Here is a 23,618-nt window from a genome sequence, read left to right on the forward strand (position 1 = left end):
CTCTGTAGTGTAACAGCCTTTGGAAAGCCTTCCTTAACACTTGTAAGAAAAAAATAAAAAAAACAATACCTCTATTTTGTAAAGATCTCTTACTTATTTTTATCTGGCAATAAATCCCCCCATCATTTTTTTTTCATAAATCAGTGGGAAGATTCTTTTACCCATTGCAATAGCATACAATCTGATAAAAAGTTAAAGTTTTCAGTGAGGCAGGGATTAGGTAAAGGAGTTGAAATAAGAACAGTTTATTTCCGGCACACTGACCAAGGGGAACTGTAGCAGCATAAGAATTGGACTAAAAGATGCACAAGGACGAAAAAAATGCAGGTCTCTTAGGCCATGGTAAAGATTTACACCTGACTTTAAAAGTAATGGATGGCTATGGGAGGTTTTGAAGCAGAATAACATGATCAAATTTGCATTTGCAATATATTTTGGTTAAAATAAATATTAAAATAAAAATGAGCTTACTATACAATCTCAGTGCCAATCGCTCTTTACCAATTATAATCTAGAAAATATAAATGTCACTTATTATAAGTACTATATAGGAAGTATAAGTGAATAGAGTAGTGGATAATACTAGATTTTCATTTCTAACATCTCCTTTGGTAATTCAATAAAATAATGATGTGTCAAAATACTTCTAAGATTTGGCTAGCATTCAAATTGAGGCACTTTTTTGATTAACAAAGATTTGCTGGCATTACTATTATAAAGGATTACTTTAACTTCAAGGAACTAGAATTGGCAATATGACAAAATTGTGGTGCATTGGTATGCCAGTGGTCCATGTACAAAGATGAAATGGAATGTAAATCAAAATTGTGATTCACTACAGCCTGTCAGATATGGTTTCCTGAGAAAAGAAAATACCATTGGAAATACTGATTAAAAAACTCGCATACACAACAAAATGAATCATAACCAATATTCACTCTATGCAAAAAATAAAATTTAATAATAACATCCACCATTTCAGTGACATTGCCTTTGGAACTCAAATGTGCTGTTAGTATTTGGCAGAACTTCAAACTGGGGATATTTTTAATATCTAAGGTGATGTAGATATAGATGGGTTAACAAATTCTGATGTGATATTGTATAAACTGCCAATATCTTTCAGAAGTTAAGTGTCTTCTCAACTGTGGCAAAGAATACTACTAAAAGGATCATTTTTCTTTTCTTGCTTGATGGGTTCAACTGTGTCATTCAGGGGAACCTCAATATAGTTCAAAGCACTCTGTGAACTCTAAGACAAGACATGACCATGAGACAAAAACAACAGTAGCTATAAATATTTTTTTCTGAACAAACTTGCAAAATAATCAGACCCTAACAGATTCAAATATTTGTAACTCAGAATTTAGTACACCTGTTTTTTGTTCCTTTGTTTATGTTTCATGGTTAAAATATGTGGTTATACCACATTTGTGTAATACAGAAAAAAATAAATTGAAAAGTTCGAATAAGTCCAATTTTATTAATTCTTACAATTTTAATGTACTAAAGGACCTAATATAAATCCTTTAGTAAAGAAAATGAGTACCCATTAATTTATGTTTGTGGTTACATTAGTTTTATATAATGGGGCCATTTTGTAGGCACCTAACTTTTTAGATGTTTTCTCATAATTTATCTGTTACATTGTCAGTAGGAACTATCTTTAAAAAATTCTTTATACAGAATAGCACACTAGTTGGTGATATACATAGTAAATTCCTTCCCTCTAGTGGTACAATTCTAAAATATTATCTAACGTGTGAAAACATACTTGGTTTAGATTACTTTAAAATAGAACTCAATGAACTAATACCTTATTAAATGTAGATTTATTTTGAAACATACTTGATCATTTGTAACCTGTTGATAATTATTTTTGGTGGAAACCCATTGGGGTGACTACATTGAATCTGACCATTTCAGCAGAATTTTCAGGAGATGCCTAATTTATACCTAATAAAGCATGACATGTAAAATCACAAGTCCCATTACTAAACAAAAATGAATTCAATTTTATACAGAATATATTGCACAATTTATTCCCTATGATTGTACAACTTGAGGGAGAGGAAAATCACCAGTTTCAATCAAGTGTTGAAAACGATTTGTAGGGAGGAATTTTAAGAGATATTTGTAAGCTAACATTAAAAGAAGAAAGAAAATATCCATTAAGTACTGAAATTAAAAATTAGATATAAATGATGAAAAATATCCAGGGTTTAGTGGATGCATACTCCTACACCCATTCCTACTCAAGTTCCTTCCAACCATAAGCCCATTCTACACAAAAAGTTGACTCCTTTCTCAATTCTAGTGGCAGATCTTGTTGAATATACATACCAATAATGGACAATGAGAACTGAGGGGGAAAGTTGTTAAAAGGTTTCTAGGAAAGGTATTACCTTCTGAATGTTGCTGTGTCTCAGTGCAATGACAGGAGTTCCTGTAACCATCTTGAAAACCTGATGATGAAGCTAAGAAACAGAGGGTGAAGAGCCACGAGACTCCAGCAGAACTGATGTAGAAGTTCTGATATACCTTGCCTGAAGATACCTTAATTATGAATATTTTGTTAAATACAGTTTCCTTTTCGAGGTAAAGTGGATTTTCTATTCCTTGAAGCCAAAGATATTCTGAGGATATTTAATTTGTTCTACTTTCTAAAATGTATATTTAAACTTCTCTTTTCTATCTACTGTTTTTATTATTTACTTAAAAAATTACATTATGAGGCACATTTTCCAAATATAATACAAGTAAGCTAATTCTAAAACCTCAAAATAGTGGCTAAATTTTACTTTAAAAATTAAATTCAAAAGTACCTTTAATGTAGTGAATTATTTCTCATAAAAACTTGGTCTATATTAGAGGTTCTTTTCAATCATGGTCCCATAATTATGGGTAACTTAAAAAAGAAATACTAGTTCATATGGGACTTGGTCTTTTAAAACATGAAATATGAGGATCTTCATTTAAAAACGCAAGTTGTTTTCAATTTACTCCTACGAGAAACCGACTGCTAGAAAATTAGAAAAACTTAAAAAGTAAATAAATAAAAATCATTTTTGGACATGAAAAATTTGGACACCATTGAAAGATTCCAACTTTATTTGATCGTTTCTCAGTGGATTTATACAAATATTAAGAACATGAAAATACCAATACTAAAACCACTTTAAAAAGCTTATTTTTACCAACTATAAATTTCCACTTAAAAATTTAAAAATAAAAATTTAAAAGGCACGTTTCTATTCAATTGGCTGTACATGCAAGCAGGCAATGTGTGTGGAGAGAGAGAAGGCAGAGGAGAAGCAGTGACTCAAGGCATCTCTATGTAAATTAGCTTTTATTGGAATGCTTATCAGAAAGTGAAGATTCTTTCTATTTATCAAGGCACTTGGACATAAAAAGAGTAAAGTTTCGTGAATGCCTGAACCTCTACTGCCAACTAAGATGACATACAAAATTTAGAATAAGTAAAATTTAAATAATCAAGAAAATCTACAGGATCATTTCTTAAGGTAAATATTAAAAATAAGTAATTTTTACTAAAATGGCATATTATTGTGTCATTATGAAGCTATAACTATAATTTATCTAAACATCTGGTATTATGTCCTATTAAATCCCCATGCATGTGCAAAGAGAATGAACTCAGTTCCCTGATATTATCTTGATAATCCATTTACAAGCATTGTGAAATACTGTTCAAATATTTGAACATTTTGATAGAGTGGATTATCCAGAAAGAGATGTCAAGGCTTGACACACCTACTACACTTCCCGGTCCTGTTTCCTGGCACCCTTTCTTAAAAGCTCTCTGATTTGGAGGTAAATACTTCTCAACACAGTAATTCAGAGAGCCAATGAGTTATACTTGACATATGGATTTCAAATAGACTCTTACAGTAGATCAGTATTTACCAAGGCATGTTAATAGAATTGAAAAGCAAGACATTTAAAAAATATTTAGTATAGGCTGTGTATAAGATACTGTATACACAAAAGTTTTGTTTAGAAAGTACTGAGAACATGAAACTCTGAAAATAATAGAAGAGAATACAGATGAATTGTGTGTGTGTATGGGGGGGTTGTATATTTGAGGTGTTCAAAGTGTTTTGAAACATACCATTAAAGCCACCAAAGTATAAGATTGAAAATTTTGAATTTAGAAATTTAACTTTGGAATGACCTTCAAAACTATAAACAAGATGGGAGTATCAGGAAAAAAAATAACCCAAACTAACAAATCCATATAAATAAAAAACACCCCAACAGGAAAAGAGACTAAAGTCATGAAAATAGACTAAGATCATTTTCAAAAATATGAAAATACAAATGTCCAGTAAATACAAGAAATGCTGTTTAACTTTTGAGGTAATAAAAAAGTAAAATAAATAACCATGAAATATTTTGTTTTTACATGTCATGTTGAATCAGATAACAACTTAAACAAAATCCTTTGTTCTTAGAGTATATGGAAATGAGCAATACTCCATACTCATAACAGAAATGTTAAGTGGCACAAATCTCTGAACAGCATTTGGGCAAGTTAAATATTAAACATTAATTCCAATGAATCATACATTTTCTGAAGAAAATAACTATATACATCAGCGTATAAGAGTTTGCAAAGGGTGTTTATCTCCAAGTTGTTTATGATAGAGGAAAGAAAAAAAGGGAGGAAACAATCTAGCAACCTATACGTTTATCAAGAGGAAATTGTTACATTATGGTCGGAACATTAAAGGAAAGATAAAAGTCATTAAAATTATAGTGCAAATAATTATTTGTGGTCATGGAAGTTGACTATGGTGCACTAACAAATTAAGAAAGCAGTTTCAAACAAGGTTTAGAGCATGATTCCATTTTTGTTAAATCATGGGTGTAAGTATAGAGAAAAATTTGGGAGGAGATGCAAGATATTGTAACAGAAGATCTGTCTGCATAATAGGATTATGTGTTGCCGTAATTTTTTCATTGTCCATAATTTTTTATTGTCTAAAGAGATTTTAAATTTAGAAAATGTGCAATGAATATACATATAGTTCATACAAAAATAAACAGAAACAGATTTTCTCATTCTTTCATAGCTAAAGTATTGCCACGGAAATATTTTAATATTTCTTTTGTACTGGTAATATATGAAACAGAAGACTTGAATATATGGTTACAGGAAACAATGAAGCAGAGTAAAAAAAAAAATAAAACAAAACTACTTTCTAGACACCTTTGGTATGAAAGAATCAAAATTTTAAAAGTAATTACTTAAATGTAAATAAATAACTCTTGCATCTATTTCCAAAGTGGATTTCAAACAGCACACAGTAAAAGTCAGTATAATAAAACCCTTTTTAAAAAGTATAGAGGAGCTGAGTGATATAGAGGAAAAGCAGGAGAGAAGAAAAGATCTGGGAATGAGACTGAAATAAAAATCATGCTGGAAAGCAGGCTAAGTGATGTAACTTCAGTTTATCAGAAAATCAATTAGTGAACTTCTGATCAATCAAGGCTAAAAGTGAGCCTTCATGGGTTACATAGCTCTTAAGGTCTAATAAAAGGAGACGTGGAGTTCATAAACATAAACTCACTGTTCTGAACCCTGAGACAATATCACTACACGATACAACATATAACAGAGATTAGAAAACACAATTGTTAAACAGAATGTCTATGTTTTCTATATATGACTTTTATAATGTTGGTACCTGGTTCAAAACTTAAGGCATAATTTTATGCTGTATACGTATGAAGAGAATTAAGACTAGGCCAACTTTCTGACCTGAAATGATACAGGCTTATAACTTAAGGAATGTGGAAGTTAAGGTTTTACTATTCAAGTCACAATTTTGATAACCAGCAAGCACCTGGATTATGTTAACCAATGGAAAGAACAGTAAAATTTCCTATAAAGCACATTTGTAGGCAACATTAAAAAACTCCATCATTCATTTCAACCATCAGAAAAACACCATTTCAGGATATAAATTGAAAGGAAATTCAACTATTTCCTAGTATTTTAAACATTAATTCAAAATGAAATTAGATATTGAGTTTGTAGTAGCAATTCTTAAACTTTGGTTTCTTTAAAAAAATAGATGAGCAATTAGAAAATTTCTGTTTGTAAAAATAAATTACTTTGCAATCCTCGGGTATAAGAACTACTTTGGGCATATTTTCATGGAAGAAATTAAAGCTAGCAATATTATTAAAATGAGAAAAAGTATGCAATAAATGCAAATAATTACCACACTTCAGTTGGTTCAAAATGCAGTAAAAATATATCTAATTATACTTATTGCTATGAGCACTACATCAAAATCAGAAAAATATACCATATTATAATTAGATGATGTGCCTCTATAAAAAGAACCGAGGTTCTAAGATTCACTTATTTTTCCTCCAAAGAAAAATAAATAGCTTTGTATACAAAACCTTCGATCATAATGTTTACTAAACTAAGCAGCCATCAGCTGGGATTTGAAATTTACTGAGGACGATTCAGGCAGAGATCACTCACATCCCCCAAGCTGCTACAAACACTGGCTGGTGCATTAAGTTTTCCTCTTTTAGGGCCTCTGGGCCAGGGCGATGTTGAGCGGCTTGGAGCCCAAGATGTGGCCATTCATCTCAGTCATTGCTTTAGTGGCCTCCTCAGGAGAGGAGAAGCAGATCAAGCCAAACCCTTTGCTTCGCCCTTCTTCCTGCATTACCTTAACTCTGCTAATTGATCCAAATGAAGAAAATTCCCTCCGTAGCTTTTCATCATCAATGGTCTCATCCAGGTTTTTAATATAGAGCTTGGCTCCCCGGCACCGCCGAAATCTTTCCTGTTTCAGCTGCTCAAACATTTGCTTTAATTCAGCCTGTCGCTCTGCTTTCTTTTGTGCCCGGCCTACAAAAAGCAGTTGTCCATTTATGTCCTTTCCATTCATTTCTTCAACAGCCTTTTTGGCAGCCTCGTGGCTATCAAAACTCACAAAGCCAAAGCCTTTGGATTTCCCACTGGAATCTGTCATCACCTTAACACTCAGGGTTTTTCCATACTTGCTGAAAACTTCCCTCAGTCTCTCATCATCCATGTCATCTCCGAAGTTTTTGATGTAAACATTGGTGAACTCACTGGCTTTGTTTTGGAGCTCGGCTTCCCGATCTTTGCGGCTTTTGAATCTGCCAACAAACAGCCTGCAGTCCTTAAGCAGTGCCCCATTCATCTCCTGGATGGCCCTGTCGGCGGCAATCTGGTTCTGAAAGTGCACAAACGCATAGCCTCTGGAGCCGTGATCATCACTCATCACCTTGGAGGACAGGATCTTCCCAAAAGACGAAAAGTGTTCATAAAGGGTTTTGTTATCAATGGATTTGTCCAGATTCTTGATGAACACGTTCCCAATTCCAGATTTCCTCAAGTAGGCGTCACGCTGAGACCACATGAGACGGATGGATTTGCCCTTTATCGGGTCAAAGTTCATGGTGTCCAGGGCCTTCTGGGCATCCGCGAGCTGCAGAAAGTTCACGTAGGCATAGCCCAGAGAGCGGCGGGTGACCAGGTCCCTGCAGATGCGGATGGACAGCACGGGCCCCACAGCGCTGAACTTCTTGAACAGCAGGTCCTCGGTGACGTCCGCGTGGAGGTCACCCACGTACAGGGAGGCCTGGCGGTACTTGGCTGCTACATGCATCTCCTGGCTCCTCACCGCCACAAGCCGGTCCCTAAGGAGCTCCTGGAGTGACTTCTGCAGGAAGGTGGCCCGGGCTCATGCGTGGTGGCCTGAGAGTCAGCGCTCTGAGGCCAGGCGATGCGGTTCATTCACGTACAGCTCCCCAGGCTCGGGCAGCACCCTCAGTCAAAAGACCCTACCAGTCCGGCCAACCCTGGAAGGGGGCGACAGAACCTTGAAATCTCAAAGAAAGATTCCTAGGTCAAGCCGGTCCTTCCCGGCCACTTGGTGAGGAATCTTCAAGTGGCGGGCTGGCCCTCCATCTCAGCGCTCTCCACAGCCATTCTCCCCGGTCGCTGGTTTCTTAATAAAAATAGGCCTCGCTCAGGCCGGTTTAAAGTTACAGCCGCCGGGGGAAAGAATTCCACAAGTGGCGTCTGAGGCGGCGGCCCGGGACGCGGCGCGCGGGGCCCCGGAGCCCCGAACCGCCCGGGACCCGGTCGTGCAGGCGCCGCCGGCCGGGCGCGGCCAGGGGCTCCGCGGACTGAGCCCTGACCAACCCCGGCGGCTCTCCTCCCTGCAGACCCCGCGCTGCGCCCCGGACAGGTCGGGGGTGGCGGGTCGGGGGTGGGGAAGAGGACGGACCGACGGACGGATGGCCGCGGCCCAGTGGGCGGCGGCCGAGCAGGGGCTGGGGGCTCACCCGGGCTGCGGCCGGCGGGGGGGCGGGCGGGAAGCCCGGAACTCGCACCATCAACTTCCCGCGCACTCGCTGCCCAGGGGGATGTTTTCTTTTTAATGTTTTTGGAGAATGTTTTTCTTCCCCCCGCCCCTCTCGCTCTCTTCCCACCCCCCTCGGACAGCTCAGCCGAGGAGCGGGAGGCGGTGACCGGGGTGGAGAAAGGCAGCCTAGGGGAGTGGCCCTAATAAACCCACCCGCCCGCAGGCCCTGGCGTAAGTCTGACTGCAGGAGCTTCGCCAAGTGTGGATCAGGGCTTGTCACTTTCTAGCTTCAAGCCCTCCAGTGGCTTTCTTCGACTCTTGGGTAGGCTCCAACCTCCGCACCTTGTTCTTCAAAGTTCTGCAGGATTCCTGCCATGTTCCAGCCTCAACTGCTCCTTGGATCCCCTTCCTAAACTCCATGACACGCTCGCTTTTTGTTCAGGGCCAACTTGACAAAACTGTGTTCCTCAGCAATCACTTTTGATGCTCTTTCCAAATACAGGTTTTCCCTATACAACTTATTAAAAAGTTTAGGTTTCGCTCTTAGAGGCCTGGTACTTTTGTAGCATTTGTCTAATTAAAATATATTGTATTACATTCCATGACAGTAGGGACCATGCCCATTTTACTTCCCCGCTGACTTAACTCAGGGACTTGCAGAAACGAGATGCTCAGTATTTATTGAAAGAATCCACTGCGTGGAAGAGATGAGATATTTAACCTGAGGTTGGTTTTCATGCCCAGAGAAATGAAAATACTGTCCCTTACCTCAGAGCGTATTGTAAAGATTAAATGAATTAGTAGATTTGGAAATGTCTAACCTAATATCTGGCACAGAATAGGTTTTGATTAACATCGGTTTCATTTCCTCTAGCATTAAACAAATTCCGTAACATCATTCCTATAAAACCTTAAATTTGAATCATCATGCATCTTACGGAATGTAACCTGCAAAATGGAATTGCATGGATCAGTTTATATAAGGCTAATTTAGTGTTTTTCAAACTTTAATGGACATAGAAATCCAGAAGGGATCTTGCTTGCAAGCAGATTCTGATTCAGTCATTTGGAATCAGAATGAACTGGAAACTCTACACTTCCCAAAAAGCTCCTGAGTGATGCAGATTCTGTTGGTCTCTGAACTACACTCTGAGTAACAAGACTTTACGGCTGAACGAGTGAGTGAGTCCCCAGAGTGGCATCTTTTCTAATGTAAGGACTAGAAAAAATATATTTCTCTTTCAGAAGATAATGATATTCTAACAAAATTCATTCTCAGGGATACATTAAAAACACACACATACACACAACTAAGCTAGAGGGTGATTTTCACTATAATAATCCAAATTGCCTTTAACCTATCTGATGTTGAATAATGGTTTTATGATTACTCCTAACTTCATCCTGATTAATGATTTTTTTTGTGAAATTTATTCTATGTGTTGCTCCTGTAGGATCAATTGTTCAAATAAATAATCTTTTCTTCGACCACATCCTCTAGGCTGCAATTAAAAAAGAAAAAAAGGCTGCTGATGTAGTTGGTGAATACTGTCAGTGGATTTCAGCACATACTTTAAAGATTCAGACACTCTATGGCATTGTTTAATGTAAATAAAAGTGATCATCATATTCAGTATTACCAGATTTTTATAAAAGAAAGTTCCAAAGTATGCATTTCCTAAGAATTTTGTTGAGACCTTTTATTTCTAGGAAAAATGCTGAAGATCACATTAGGTCTTTGTACAACAATAACACAGCTATAGCAAGATACCAAAATATTTCAAAAACTCATGGACTTTCCATTTTACTTTAGTGTGATCGTCACTAAACATTTTGTGAGAAGTGAAGAAGAGTTTCCAGATTCAGAATTTAGTCCTATATTCTTGTCTCTAATCAACTTGCAGGCAACAGGTACAAACCTCTATTTGTTAAATGACCACGTCGTGCTTCTTCCTATTTGTACTACTCATTATACTGCTTTCATTTTTATGTTTTAATAAAGTAAGCATTTTTAAGCATCTATGATTCTTTCCTCTCTTTAATTCTCTAAATCTCATCGTTTTGTCAGTTGTGTTGATTCAATAATTTCTTAATTCGGGATGTCTTTTACATTTGCCCTTTCTTTCTGTTTCCATTGCCACTGCTTTTGCCTCATTTCCTTGTGTATTACTGCATGAGTTTTACTCATTTATCTTCTTTTGTCTATATGCCAGTCTGTTTTTATGGCAGTCCATTGTGCATTTTGCTGCTAGAATAATCTTACTAACAATTCTTTCATAAGATTTCAGTTAAAAAAAATTACAAATGACTACCATAACTTTGCAATATCAATTCTATCCTAGCTACATATATCTTCTGTCAAGCTAATTCATTATTTGTTTTATATGTACATGCAGTTAATTCTTTTAAAAATATCCTTTCCCTACTATTATCCAAATTCTATCATCCTTGAGCCCTGTTTTCACCACTATTTTTTTCTCTCAATAGTCCAGCTGACACCGATTACTTTTCCTTTTCAGAAACAATTTATTTAATGTATGCACTGTGTATTTGTACTTAATTTTGGCATGAGTTCATTGGCTTTGATGGACCTCGACTTAAAATTGATACCGCCTACATTAACTGTCTTCTGCTTTCCTTAGCCAATTGTTGCAGCTTTGCACATTGCTGACTTGAGTGTCTTCTTAATTCCTCAAATATTCTGAAAATATTCAATTAAGTGCCAATATTTTGCCTCATTTTGAAATAAGTTGTAAGTTTGCCCATCTTATGTTATTTAGCTCAATCAGCATTCAAAGTACAAGTTTGTTGTGTGGGTGTCTCACAGAATTAAGAGGAAATAAGATGCCGTTTTGCTTAAATGGCAGGAAAAATGTTTGTCAGTGTTTCTATTCACTTATATTGATGTTAATGGAGGTCAGTGCTTACCTTAGTATATATTTATGAAGAAATGAGTAAATAGCTATTTTGAGTATGAGGATGCATTTTAAAATAGAAATCTCTTGTACTAATTAGACCAAAGCAGTTTCTGATGTCTACTTAAATCATTGCTCTGATGTAGTCAACTATTAATAAAATTTTCCTTATTTTTGTTCAAAATGGGCTTTATTATCTTAATAGAAAGTAATAACATGAATGAAACTTGCTTTTATTATATTTCAAAAATGCTATGTTCAATTATTTACTCTAAAGTGTAATATTGCATCTTTTAGATTGTTTCAATTTTATTTGACAATTATGGTCTCTTTTCAGTTGTAATTTTCTCCTGATTTTTTCTAACCAAAATATAGTGTTAATTTCATTAGAATGAGGTATATGATTTACATATCAGAGTTACACTTCTCCATTCAGAGCATATAGAAATGTCACAAAAAGTAATGTTTGATTACTAGTAGATCTTGATCAAAAGTTCAAATCAATCCAAAATATCATTCACCAGTAAAAATATAGGCATCATAGAAACAAAACTGAATAAGACACAGCATCTTTCCTCTAAAGTCTCAAGGCTCTCGTTAGAAAAAAACTGAAACAACAATGCTAAAACAATGTAAAATCAATAATCTAAGAATAAATAAGATAGAAATTTAGCAAAGAAGATATATGAATAGTTCTACCTGTGAGGACCAAAAAAGCTTTTGCAGAGAAGATGGTACTAAAGAAGGCCAAGCCCTCTTTTTGTGAACTCTGGGGAAGTTTAAGGTTAAGTAATATTGGTATCAACCAGTATCCATTTAATATTGCTGGAATATAAAGTGTGAAGAAGAAAGTGGCAGGAACTGAGACAAGAACAAGACAAGGGCAATAGGCCAGAGTGCCTTACATGCTAGGCTATGTTATGGACTTTGTTTTAAAGGAAAGCTATTGGAATAATACATTTATATTTTATTACATTTATATTACATTTCAGAACTGTAAAGTGAAGATAATGTGAAAGACATGGAATCTTGGAAACATGAAGCAGGGATAATGTAAAGATGTATAATCATGAACCATCCTGAGTATGAAAAAGCATTTTAAAATAAAAATCTCTTGGGAATTCCCTGGTGGTCCAGTGGCTAGGATTTAGAGCTTTCACTGATGTAGACCAGGTTCAATCCCTGGTGAGGGAACTAAGATCCCACAACTGTGCAGCCTAAAATAAAATAAGTCTCTCATACCAATGAGACCAAAGTGTTTCCTAAGTCTGCTGGAATGGTTGTTCTGTTGTAGTCAACTATTAGTAAAATAGTTCTAGGCATTGAAGTTATGGTGGTTAAGACATGATTCATGGTGAAAAACATTTGTTTAGAGTTCCAATCTGATTGCCCTTAGATGGTTGCCCAGAGGTCCTTCATTTTGTCATTTTGCCCTCCCTATATCCCTTGTACCCTCTCTCCTTGCTCCAGAGTTCTGACTTCATCTTACTGTTTCACCCATGTTGCCAAAACCAGGAAAGCTGCTAACCCTGTATTTTTAGTTTCTTCAGTTAGTTTTTACCAAGCAATCAGACTCCTCCATCACCAGGGATTATCACCTATGATAACACAAATCCATTGTATTATTATGCCAAAATCTCCTCAACCCTACCAGGGGTAGTTAAGGAAGAAGAGAGGGAGTGAAGGAGTTTGAGAATCCGCTTCTTGGCCAGCTATCTTTTTCTTGATGGAACCCACGTGCCATTGTAAAAGAGAATGTTATTGGCTCTAACCTTGATGAAGAGGGAGGAATTGAGGGTTACCATCTTTCTCTTGTAACCAGGGAAGATCTAGCATCTTCCATGAAGATGTTCATCTCATTACTGGTCATTCACACAGGGATGATTTTCTGACACCCAAGTGGGGAGCTGTTGTCTACTTTGGACAGAAATATTTTCCTGCTCATCATTTTAGTCTCTACTTGTCTACACTGTAGCCATTAGCATTAGTCAGCCAAATTCCTATCTATAGAAAACAGTGTCCCAGGTTCCACAGTCTTAACCTCAAAAGTTTCTGCATTATAATCCATGGGAGTCAATGCAGAAGAGAAAGTCGTTCAAGACTGGGTCACTGGGAATTGATACTTTAGGTGTTAATGATTTCTCCTTCTCACGCTCCTTTACCCTCTCATGCATTTCTGTGAAGGGGAGCTTTATTAAATAATGTGAGCAGGCTGAAACCAGTTTAGGGTGGCTTATTACCTCCCCCATTCTCTTGCCAGGCCCGTGTCTGTAATTAGGTAGAAAAGTTTTATGAAGCAATTACTTTTCTGCTTGGTTCCTGGTTCTGGCTACAAATGGCAAATTCTAGATACCTGAAACGGTCTTCTAGATATAAAGTCTTTTTCCTATAGTTTGCTAACTTCTGTCTTTAAAGTAAAGTCTTTTCTTCAGGTAGCAATTCCTGAGATCTTACCTCAGTGTGTAGCTGCATTTTCTGGTGCTTGCCATCATGCCAAATTGCAGGAAGCACTAGTCAGTTAGGGGCTTAGGAACTGTTCTGTTTACTTGCTATGTGAAAACCTCCTTATCAATCTGCATTGCCATGTATATAAATATGGATTCACTTGTTCTCTTTTATTATCTGTCACTCCCCACAACACACACACACAAGCCACACCACCACCACCACCACCACCACCACCATTATCTTTAAAGTAAAAATTCCACGAAGGCAAAAATTGTGTCTAAATGAGTCACCACCATATTCTCAATGCCTTTAATAAGAGCTCGAATGCAATGGGTTCTCAACACTTAAGTTTTGAATGTTGGCAGACAATTCTTTATAGGTCACTCACATTTCTACATGTCTTATAAGTTGAAGCACTGAGTGTCTTTGTTCTGGACTATGGTTTAAATGATGTTTATAGAGCAAACATCCTTGGAAGATATTGTGTTTCTCTCTGAAGCAAAGTGCAGGTTTATTCACAGCCTTACAAGGTAGAGGTACTTTCTATGGAGCAAAAAGCAGGCATGCTTTCTGCCATTAAAGATTCAGATTTTCTAAGTCCTGGGTTACTCTCCCCTTATGCAACCCACTCTGGGTGCAGGTGTCGCCTGGATGTCTACGCACCACACTGTGGGAATTTGGGCTTGGGGAACTGTCACAAGGAAATGCTAATATGCTGGCTACTGCTGTCACTGTGAGGAATAAATTCTTTGTCTCTAACCCACAAGCATCCATAAAACCGTGGTAAGCTAACTTCTTAGATTTCAAGTAGGGTAAAATCTGAGACCTTCATACATCTTGACAGTTTTGGTGATGAGAATGGGATCCTAACATAGATGTAGCTCTCTGGAAAGGAAGCTAATGGCCACACAGGCAGATAAATGAGATTTATCCATAGCAAAAATGTAGACCAAATAATATCATTTATGGGGCAAAAAAATGGCTCTTCAGTTTATTGCCTGTTAATTTGGAGGAAGTGGGGAGGTGGTCTCAGGCTAAGGATAGGGGAATAGATACAAGGTCATCTGCCCAAATGGCACCCTGGTTGTTGCTGACTCTCCTCTGGGAAAGGCAATTTTTCTCTCTACTCTGACAGGCAGCCTCCGGTCCATCCCATTGAAACAACTAAGACTAATCCAGGATAGGTAGACTGTTCTAACACTTTCCGACCACAGTTACAGACACTTGTACATTCACTGAATGTGAAAAGCAGGGCATTTATGACCCCTATAGGCATTAACAAGCCAAATCAATAACACTTTGGCGAGTTCTCATGGTAGATGATGCTGGGGTAGAGTATGTAAGGCTTGTGAAGAAAAAGCAGCAACAGCTGTGCCATCTCCTGGATCAGCTGCTCTTGTGGTCTATCATGCCAGCCTTAGAATCATTTGAAGACACGAGTAAAGGGTCTCCAGTAGTCTGTTTTTCAGTGGGTACTGACTACTAGAAAACAGCTTTGGCCCACTTAGGGAGATTTTCCCGAGATAGAGGCACTATTGTGGGAATCTACAGATGAGTAATTGACTAGTATTCATGCTTTTACTGTCCTGATTGGATTTGAGGAACATGACCCACTGGAAAATAAATCACCAACCCAAATAAATTTTTGGAATCCTTGAAGTTACCCCCACTACTCTGGAAAAATTCCCTAACCCCTATATTAAAACAAGATGAAACTGTAAGTATATTATTATGACAATGGAGTAGAAAATGCCTCTGATTGAGATGAACTGCTTTAAAACTTGCTGCTCTATGAGTCAAGCTAGCTTGGCTAAAGCACACAAACCAAGCATGCCCAACAGCAGTACTTTGGCTGTGGTCACTGAATATGTCCTCCAAGGCTGAATGAGATTGTGTCAGTCATTAGGAATATAATACTTAATAAAGACCTTTGAGCAGGCTGAAGATATTGGCAATTCATTTATTTGAATCCCAAGTTACCATCATACCACTTAAACCTGATGATAAAGGTGAGCGTAATTTTAAAGGTAAGGAGTAGTTTTCCTTGTGTACACCCCCTGATCCTTTTCTCTACCTCTACTTCCAACTCAGGCATTTTAATGAGAAAGAGAATTAGTGATTGGGCCAAAGTTTCCCTGTCCCCAAAGGGAAACCAGATTCAAGCATGCTGGGGTATTTCAGGGAATGGAAAGAGTCAAATTTCAATGGCTTTGTTGGCTACTGATGCTCAAGTCACAATCCTACCTAGGCTCTTGGAAGGAGGGAGTGCCCAAATCCAACTAACGGGGTTTGGGCATAGTTCACAGTAGGGAAGAGAAGCTACATGGACCTTGTGGGTGAGTCCTTTGGCACAATGCAACGTAGTGTTTTGGTTGATTTTACAACTGAATTTATACTAGGAATTTATGTGTTAGGCACTTGTACATTCCTACAAATTGGCTGAATTGGGGTACTGTATTATGGACATAAATAGCTGTTCCTTATCAAAACATCTAGGTCCCTCATGTAAATGCCCATGTTAAGAGTCATTCACTCATAAGGTTGACAGTAATGAAGCTGCTAATTGAATGTTTAGCACTCAGAGTGTCACCATTGCAGCCTGAATCCATCATCATGTCCTACATTTCACGACTATGTTTCTGAGGTGGAGAAAGGTCACATTACATCGAGTCCTGCCCATTCCCAGCAAAACCTCTGTTGGGGACACCCCTACTGGAGTAACCAGTACAGCCTCACCACCACTGACACACGTTCAGGTTGCACTGCTGCTGTTCAAGTTCGGTCTGTACCGCTGTGTGCTCTGAAGTTAAACTGTTGTATTTTTTGGCTTGTTGAACCAAGAATACTTACAGTCTGATAGTGAATACCTTTATCATGAAAGTCACTCAACAACAGGCTGATAATCAAGGTATTCAATTGGTTTTCCATACGCTGCATTATCCACAGACATCAGGTATTATCAGGGATTAGAACGTCCTCAAAATTCAACTCAAAATGATTCTGTCTCTTCCTCTACAACTCTAGGTCCACACATTTTAGTCGGAGAGTTTAATCACTGAACGCATGTGGCTGTCCCCCCAGTCCCCAGCAAGTGATCGTCTCATTTGGTCACTTCCTGGGTAATGATCAGGATCAAGAAGGTGGGTTACATAGACTTAATATGAATAGCTCCATTCTACCCTGTCCATTCTTGACCATGGTGCTTTTTCTTTCTGCAAATGTCATCACCAAGCTGGACTGGTTAATATACCCTGTAAGAAGTAGCCTGGCCAAATGAGGCTCAAGGGACTTAAACTCTATTCTAATTCACCACGGGTATACTCTTCCTAGATTGTTATATTCCTAGGTCAGAAGGACAATGACCATTTGTCAGTAGTACACTACTACTACTGTTAGTATTCAGTACTCACCAAGTCCCTCTGTTGTGGTCCATGCTGACCAGAACAGGACACGTATAAATGTTGCAAGTTTAATAAAAATATCCTTGCCTCTTATGAACCTGGCCCCTATGGACGAAAGGTTTGGGTACAAGTAGGTGATAATTAAGAAAAGGGTGAAGTTATAGCTCCTGAAATGGGACACAGCAATTTTATGGCAAAGAAGGGAGAGTAACACCTAAGCCCCCAGAGACTCTGGGAGATACTGTGAGGGGAGGACCATTAATGATCTTTGTCTTCAGAATCATTACATCCTTGCTCATGAAGAAAACCACCCTGGGGTTCTGCTTACAAGCAGTGGAGAGTGCTCTAAATTTAACTGACTTCCATCTCCTACTGCATGGCTCTGACCATGATTCGAATGCCATTCTGCTTAAACTCACTGTAAAGTCTATTGAAAACAACAGGGGATGCGTAGCCTTGGCTCCTGTATTTCCCGTACAAAACAATAGCAGCTGTTGGCAACACCTCAGATGTTGACACTTCCCCGCTTTCCATAGCTCTTATTCAGTCATTTCATGCAATAGATGAATACCACCCCGCTGTTGGCACAGACAAAAAGAATAGGTTGGATTGACTGCTGTCAAACAGTCCCTCAGAAAACATTCTTTTGAGGGAACCAGGTGGATCTAAGGAATTGTATTTCTGTTTAGAAGCCAAGCATTAACGTGCCTCTGCCCTGAAAACATGGTAGTTTGCACCTTAGGAATGGCCATAAGAGACTTTCAAGTGTTGGAGGAAATACCACCAGTAAATCATGTAGCTGTCAAACGACTGTGGAGGCTTCTCCAAAATACGGCAAACCATGATCCTCCCAGATAGGTAACTAATTTGTTATTTATGTGCAACCTGTGGATAATTATCCCCATAATGTGAGTCATCCAATTAGAAATGGTGGTACAAAACGTGTTCCTGATTTATCTGAAGTGACTGATAACAGTATCTTGGCCCTGGAAGACATTCAGGTCAGATTCAACTGATTGTCCAAGTTTGATACTGATAACAGAATTACCCAGACTTTGTCCTTGCAAGTCAAGGCAATTTCTGTGTAATCACAAAACCATCTACTGTACCTGGATTAGAACTTTAGACAAAGTGGAAAGGTCAATAAAGAAAAATAAGAAGAAAGTCATTCTCCATCTAAGATAGAGCCTGATGGTTTATAAGAGTTGTTCATTTGGTTGCATCTAGAACCCTGGTGTACATGGCTAAAAGTGATTCTACAGGTTTACATCATCCTACTGCTTGGAGTCCTGTTGGTAGTAGCCTTAATACCAACAATACACATGAGGCAAATTGAATGGATTCACTCCCAGCCTCTGATGGTTAGAATGACCAAAACAGTGGGATATTCACCAGAAAGTGCCAGAATACAAAATGGTATAGAGCTAAGAGGTAGATATTGATAGGGAAAAACTCTCCATGGATCTTCTGTGTTTCTGCATAAATTGTGAGGAGAAGCACTGACTGCCATTTCTCCAGACTGTCCTTTCTAGGATATTTATACAGTGAACAGCCTTGGAAGCTAGATATGGTGTCTATCCAAAGCAAAAACCAAGCATTCTTGGTATAGCTTATAGAAGATTTCTTTTCTCTAAGCCCAACATTTAATGCAACCTACTTAATATTTAGGGATCACCTTACTCTATTCATAGGACACATTGGGAATTGTGCTTAGGGACCAGCAGGAGAAATGATTACACTCTGGCTGCTGCTATTGCTCTGAGTGATTAAGTTCTTTGTGTCTGACTCAGGAGTTTCATGTCTTCTATCAGCATCCATGAAACCGTGGGAGACTAACTTAGTAGTTAAAGTAGGGTAAAATATTAAAGTCTTCACAAATCTTGACATTGAGAAGGTAATTGAATGAGTTATGGATAGTTTCTGTCATGTATGGAGCAGAAGCAGAATTCTCATGACTTTGGAGGAAGATCACTGGTATATCTCTGCATGCTCATACTGCACTCAGTACCACCTCTCCATCGCCACCGGCAAAGTGGTGATGCCCTTACGTGTAATCAGTAAGACTGGAAGCTGTCTGGTGTGCAGCTGTTAGTCCCTCTTTCTTTTGTCGGTTCTGTATTTTGCAAGTTTCAGTGGGTTTCCTTAGCCCCCTTTGTTCCCAATGCCTTTATCAAAATTAGCTTTAGACACAATATTGAAAACAACTTGGGTTGAGAACACATTTTGGGCATTTTCTACTCCATTAAAAACTTATTTTAGAGAACTTTAACCTGTCTACTACAATATGAGAGAAAGCCTCTAAAGTCTCCATAATCTTCTTGCTTTTCAGTCTCTGGAACATTTCATGTTGGTCTCTGAAGCCAAGCACCTGCTCCATGTGCCCTGGATTTCTACAATCTGAGGACACTGTGGAGAGTCTGGGTTGCTTATTCTATTTCCTTTCTAAGACTGAAAGCCTGGTTCCTTGGTGGGTGGGGCACAATCCATCTTTCTATTAACTCTACCATGGCCTACATGTTGTTTCTTTCTTTCTACAGGAATGAGACACTGAAATATCCTTAGTGGAGTCTTGGCATTATTCACCATAGGCTTCCTTTCCTAATATTTCATGCAGAAAATTCTCTATATGCATCATCCTAATAAACTTATATAAAAAGGCATAGTGTTGGCTGGCTTTCTAGATAGAAAACCTATACTTCTACAGCTGTCCTAGTGCTAAGATCACTGTCTAAATGATCCTACAGCTGTCTTAGTGCTAAGATATCTGTCTCCTTCAGATTTCTCTCTTCCATAGAGGGTCATAGGATTACATCTTCTCAGACTATATTTACAACTGATACTATGCACCATTCTTCTAACGGTTTCTAACAACTGTAATTTGATTCAAGTAGTTAGTTACCACACCAGGGTTCAACAATCCCGAGGGAGAGACCCCACAAATGCAAGCTGGCCATTGTATTTTACACAGTCTGCTACTGTGTGCAAGTCCAGGACATTAACCAGGAAGGACTCAGCCTTGTCTACAGCCAATCATCATCACCTTCAGATGCACAGTCAGTCTCAGATGGCAAATCATAAGTCCTTTTTTCACTGATACGTCTTCCTTATTCCATATCTCATTCTTTCTATTTCCTCATGATCCCTGGCTTATACTGTATCACTTCTTGTGGTCAAGGCCAGCAAAACCTACTGACCTTAGATCCTGATTTTCTTCCAAGAAGAGGACATATAAAACAACATACATTTTTTTCCATGCTGATGTTGATTGCCTCTTTATGTCATAATATTGTTGAAGTAACATAATGTGCTTTCATTCTTAAAGACCCTGCTCCACCAGAGGTGAAGGATGGGAAGAACAAGGGGCTAAAGGGACAGACACCCAAGCCAGCCACTTAGTCATCTGAGTGATTACTGATGAGGGCCTGAATTAAGAGTCTAAATAGTTTAGAGTTGATATATATGCAAGAGGTGAAACTGACATGTAATCTGAATTATAATTTTTCCTAAAATTACTCTTAAAAATTTTTAGTATTTAACTAATAGAAGCAATTACCTGTTGTACATCATCTATATTCTAGACACTGTACATATTTACATAAAGTAATGAGCACAGAGTAAGAGCTCAACCAACAGTTTCTATTTTTAAGAAACTATTGTTTTACTATTATCAGTTTTACATATTATTGCCTACTCATTTCTGACAACAGTCCTAAAGGGGGGCTAAATGTCCCAGTATTTTAGATCTGGATATCAGGTACAGAAACTTTAAGTTGTCCAAGTAATTGAAATATAAGAAAGTGAGGATTTTAATCTGTCTCTCTAATTTCCAAACTCATGTTCTTTCCATTGTATAAATTGCATTAACTTTAAATATAATTTTTGGTGTCTCTGTAAACATGCTTGTGTCTAATTTTTTTTTTTTTAATTGAGATTGAAACCTTATACAAGCCTGTGTCCTGGTCTTTTAAAGTAAAAGGCTTTAGCGTTAGTCTCCCAGGCCTCCCCTGAGTCTTAAAAGGCTGACGCAAGAGTTAGTAATTAGAAACGTGAAGATGTAGAAACACAGAGTAGTTGTTGGTAACAATTTTGACGCTAAACCAGTAACACAGCAGTTACTGAGCTCCCAGTTCCCTGAAAGATACAGATAAAGGCCTGGCACACATTCCTAAGTTGTTTTTATAGGAAGAAGACCCACTCCAGGTGAAAACTGTTGACCTCAAGCACTAAACACCAGACCAGTTGAAACCAGAAGATTATTGATTCTGGAGACTTCACCTTGATGCTAACCATTCTGAGAAGTGTACACAAGCTGATCATACACCCTTCAGCCCCCTCCCTCACACTGCCTTTAAAAGTCCTTTGCCTGCAACAAGATGTTAAGATGATTCTTAAAGACACTCGTCCCCCACCTTCTCACTTAGCTGATGTGGCTTTCTTGAATAAAGTTGCCTTTCTTGCCTCAACACCTTGTCACTCAACTTATTGGCCTGTCGTGCAGCGAGTAGCCAAACCTGGGTTCGACAACAAGATCTAACTGATATATAATATTGTGTGAATTTATGATGTACAACATGTTGATTCGATTCATTTATATATTGCATTATGATCACCACCATAGTGTAGCTACCACCTCTATCACGTTACATGATTATCCTTTCTTTTTGTGGTGAGAACAATTAAGATCTGTTCTCTTAGCAACTTTGAAATTTATAAAACAGTGTTGTTGAGTGTAATCTCTACACTGTGCATCTCTAACATTTTTTTTAACAATAACTAATCTACCCTAGCAGGCATTTTGATTTCAAAAGCGAATAAAAACAAAGCTTCAAGAAATGTGCAGTTTTCATCATCACTCTGATTTGTATTCCCACTTGTTGACTCAATCCAGTAGCCATTTAGAACATCCTGTCTTCACTCTCTGTTCCTTTATTCCTCGTATTTCTTAATTTGCCTTCTCCTTATATCTTGCTACCACATTTTCTGCTCAGCTAACTAATTAAACAATTTGCAAGACTATATTGTGTGAGTTCCTAATAGACAACGTGTCAAAGAGACATTGGAGACAAATGCAGCAACAGGCCATGGGTGAGGTGTTGGGGGATTCTGGGGAGATGTGCCATTTTGATGGACAGTAACTCTGAGCTAATAAAGCTCTCAGGGATCTCCTTGACCCTCTGGAATTTTCATAATGACACAGCTGAAATCCTCTTCAGCTCTTCTGTTCTCAGAAGAGATATAAGCTTATTTTATTTTTATTTTATTTTTACCTGGAGTCCAAACTGGTTTTATTTATTTATTTACATCGATTTATTTTTATTGAGATATAATTGACATATAACATATTAGTTTCAAGTGTACAACATAATGATTAGACATTTGTATGTATACACTGAGGAGTGAGCACCAAAATAAATCTAGTCACCATCCATTACCATACATGGTTACAAATACTTTTTTTTCTTGCCATGAGAAATTTTTGGAGACAGGCTAATTTTAGATGAACCACAAGCAGTCCACTACTCAGAAAAGTTTCAGAGACGATTGAAAAGGAAAAAGGATGAGAGGAAGAATGATTTTGAAAAAAAAATGGCTATATTCCAGAAATACAATAAACATACCAGGAATTCTATTAGGTCAGCCTGAGAAAATAGGTTGTTTCTCTGGTAATGTAAGGCTAATATTAGTAATCTTTATGAATTTTTCTGGGACTGATTTTATCCATTTGTGAAAGGGAAATTGTTACACATGTATGAAAGCAAAATTATCGATATAATAATGAAAACCAACAATTACTGAGTGCTTACTATCAGCCATATTCTACGATAGCATATTACATGAATTAGCCCATTTAATTTTTATAAAAGAGTATGTGGTAGATACTATTGTTAGCTCCATTTAAAGATGAAGATGGCGAGGCACAGAGAGTTTTAATTACTTGCCTAGGGTCATAGGGATACAAATCTTGACAGCCTGACTCTATGGTCAGTTCTATTCTTGGCTTTATTGGTGAGTCAACCTTTCACTTTAGACGCTGCCAAAAGGCCCTTCTGAAGGCTGTTTCTGGACAGGTTGTGGGGTGATGGTGTCCACTCCGTCTGGCAGCTCTCCTTTACATTTTAGCCAGTATTCGTCACCAGGCTTTGATGCAGACACCCACTTAATTTACTCACCTCCTCTCCACTCAATAACTCTTTAATCCTCTGCCCTCCTTTACCTGACTCGGGTGTTCCTCCACACACTGGTGAGTGTGAGGCTGTCTCATGCCCTAAAGACACTAGTAGTGCTCTCTACACCCTCCACCTTCTGTCTACCTCACGCTATTCTAGCCCACCGTACTCTGCTCACTATTCTCTTAGTTTCAATCTTACCAGCATGATCCTCATCCTCATTCCACTTATAAAACTCAAATGAGGCCGGGCAGATATTCAGCCCCTCGTACAGTGCAGGAAGACTTAGATACACAGTTT

General features: G+C 38.0%; 1 protein-coding gene across 1 annotated transcript; it reads right to left on the reverse strand.

Moving 5' to 3' along the window:
* Positions 1-3,110: 3,110 nt before the first annotated feature.
* Positions 3,111-8,155, reverse strand: PABPC4L (poly(A) binding protein cytoplasmic 4 like). The gene has a single exon (XM_081250262.1). It carries the CDS (start codon positions 7,683-7,685, stop codon positions 6,573-6,575), a length of 1,113 nt encoding a protein of 370 aa, XP_081106388.1. The 5' UTR covers positions 7,686-8,155; the 3' UTR covers positions 3,111-6,572.
* Positions 8,156-23,618: the final 15,463 nt, after the last annotated feature.

This window comes from Mesoplodon bidens, assembly GCF_964165515.1.
Source record: "Mesoplodon bidens genome assembly, chromosome: 1".
Classification (NCBI taxonomy): domain Eukaryota; kingdom Metazoa; phylum Chordata; class Mammalia; order Artiodactyla; family Ziphiidae; genus Mesoplodon; species Mesoplodon bidens.

Coding starts and splice junctions, on each gene's coding strand:
- PABPC4L (XM_081250262.1), bottom strand. CDS start 7,685: ATGCATGTAGCAGCCAAGTACCGCCAGGCCTCCCTGTACGTGGGTGAC.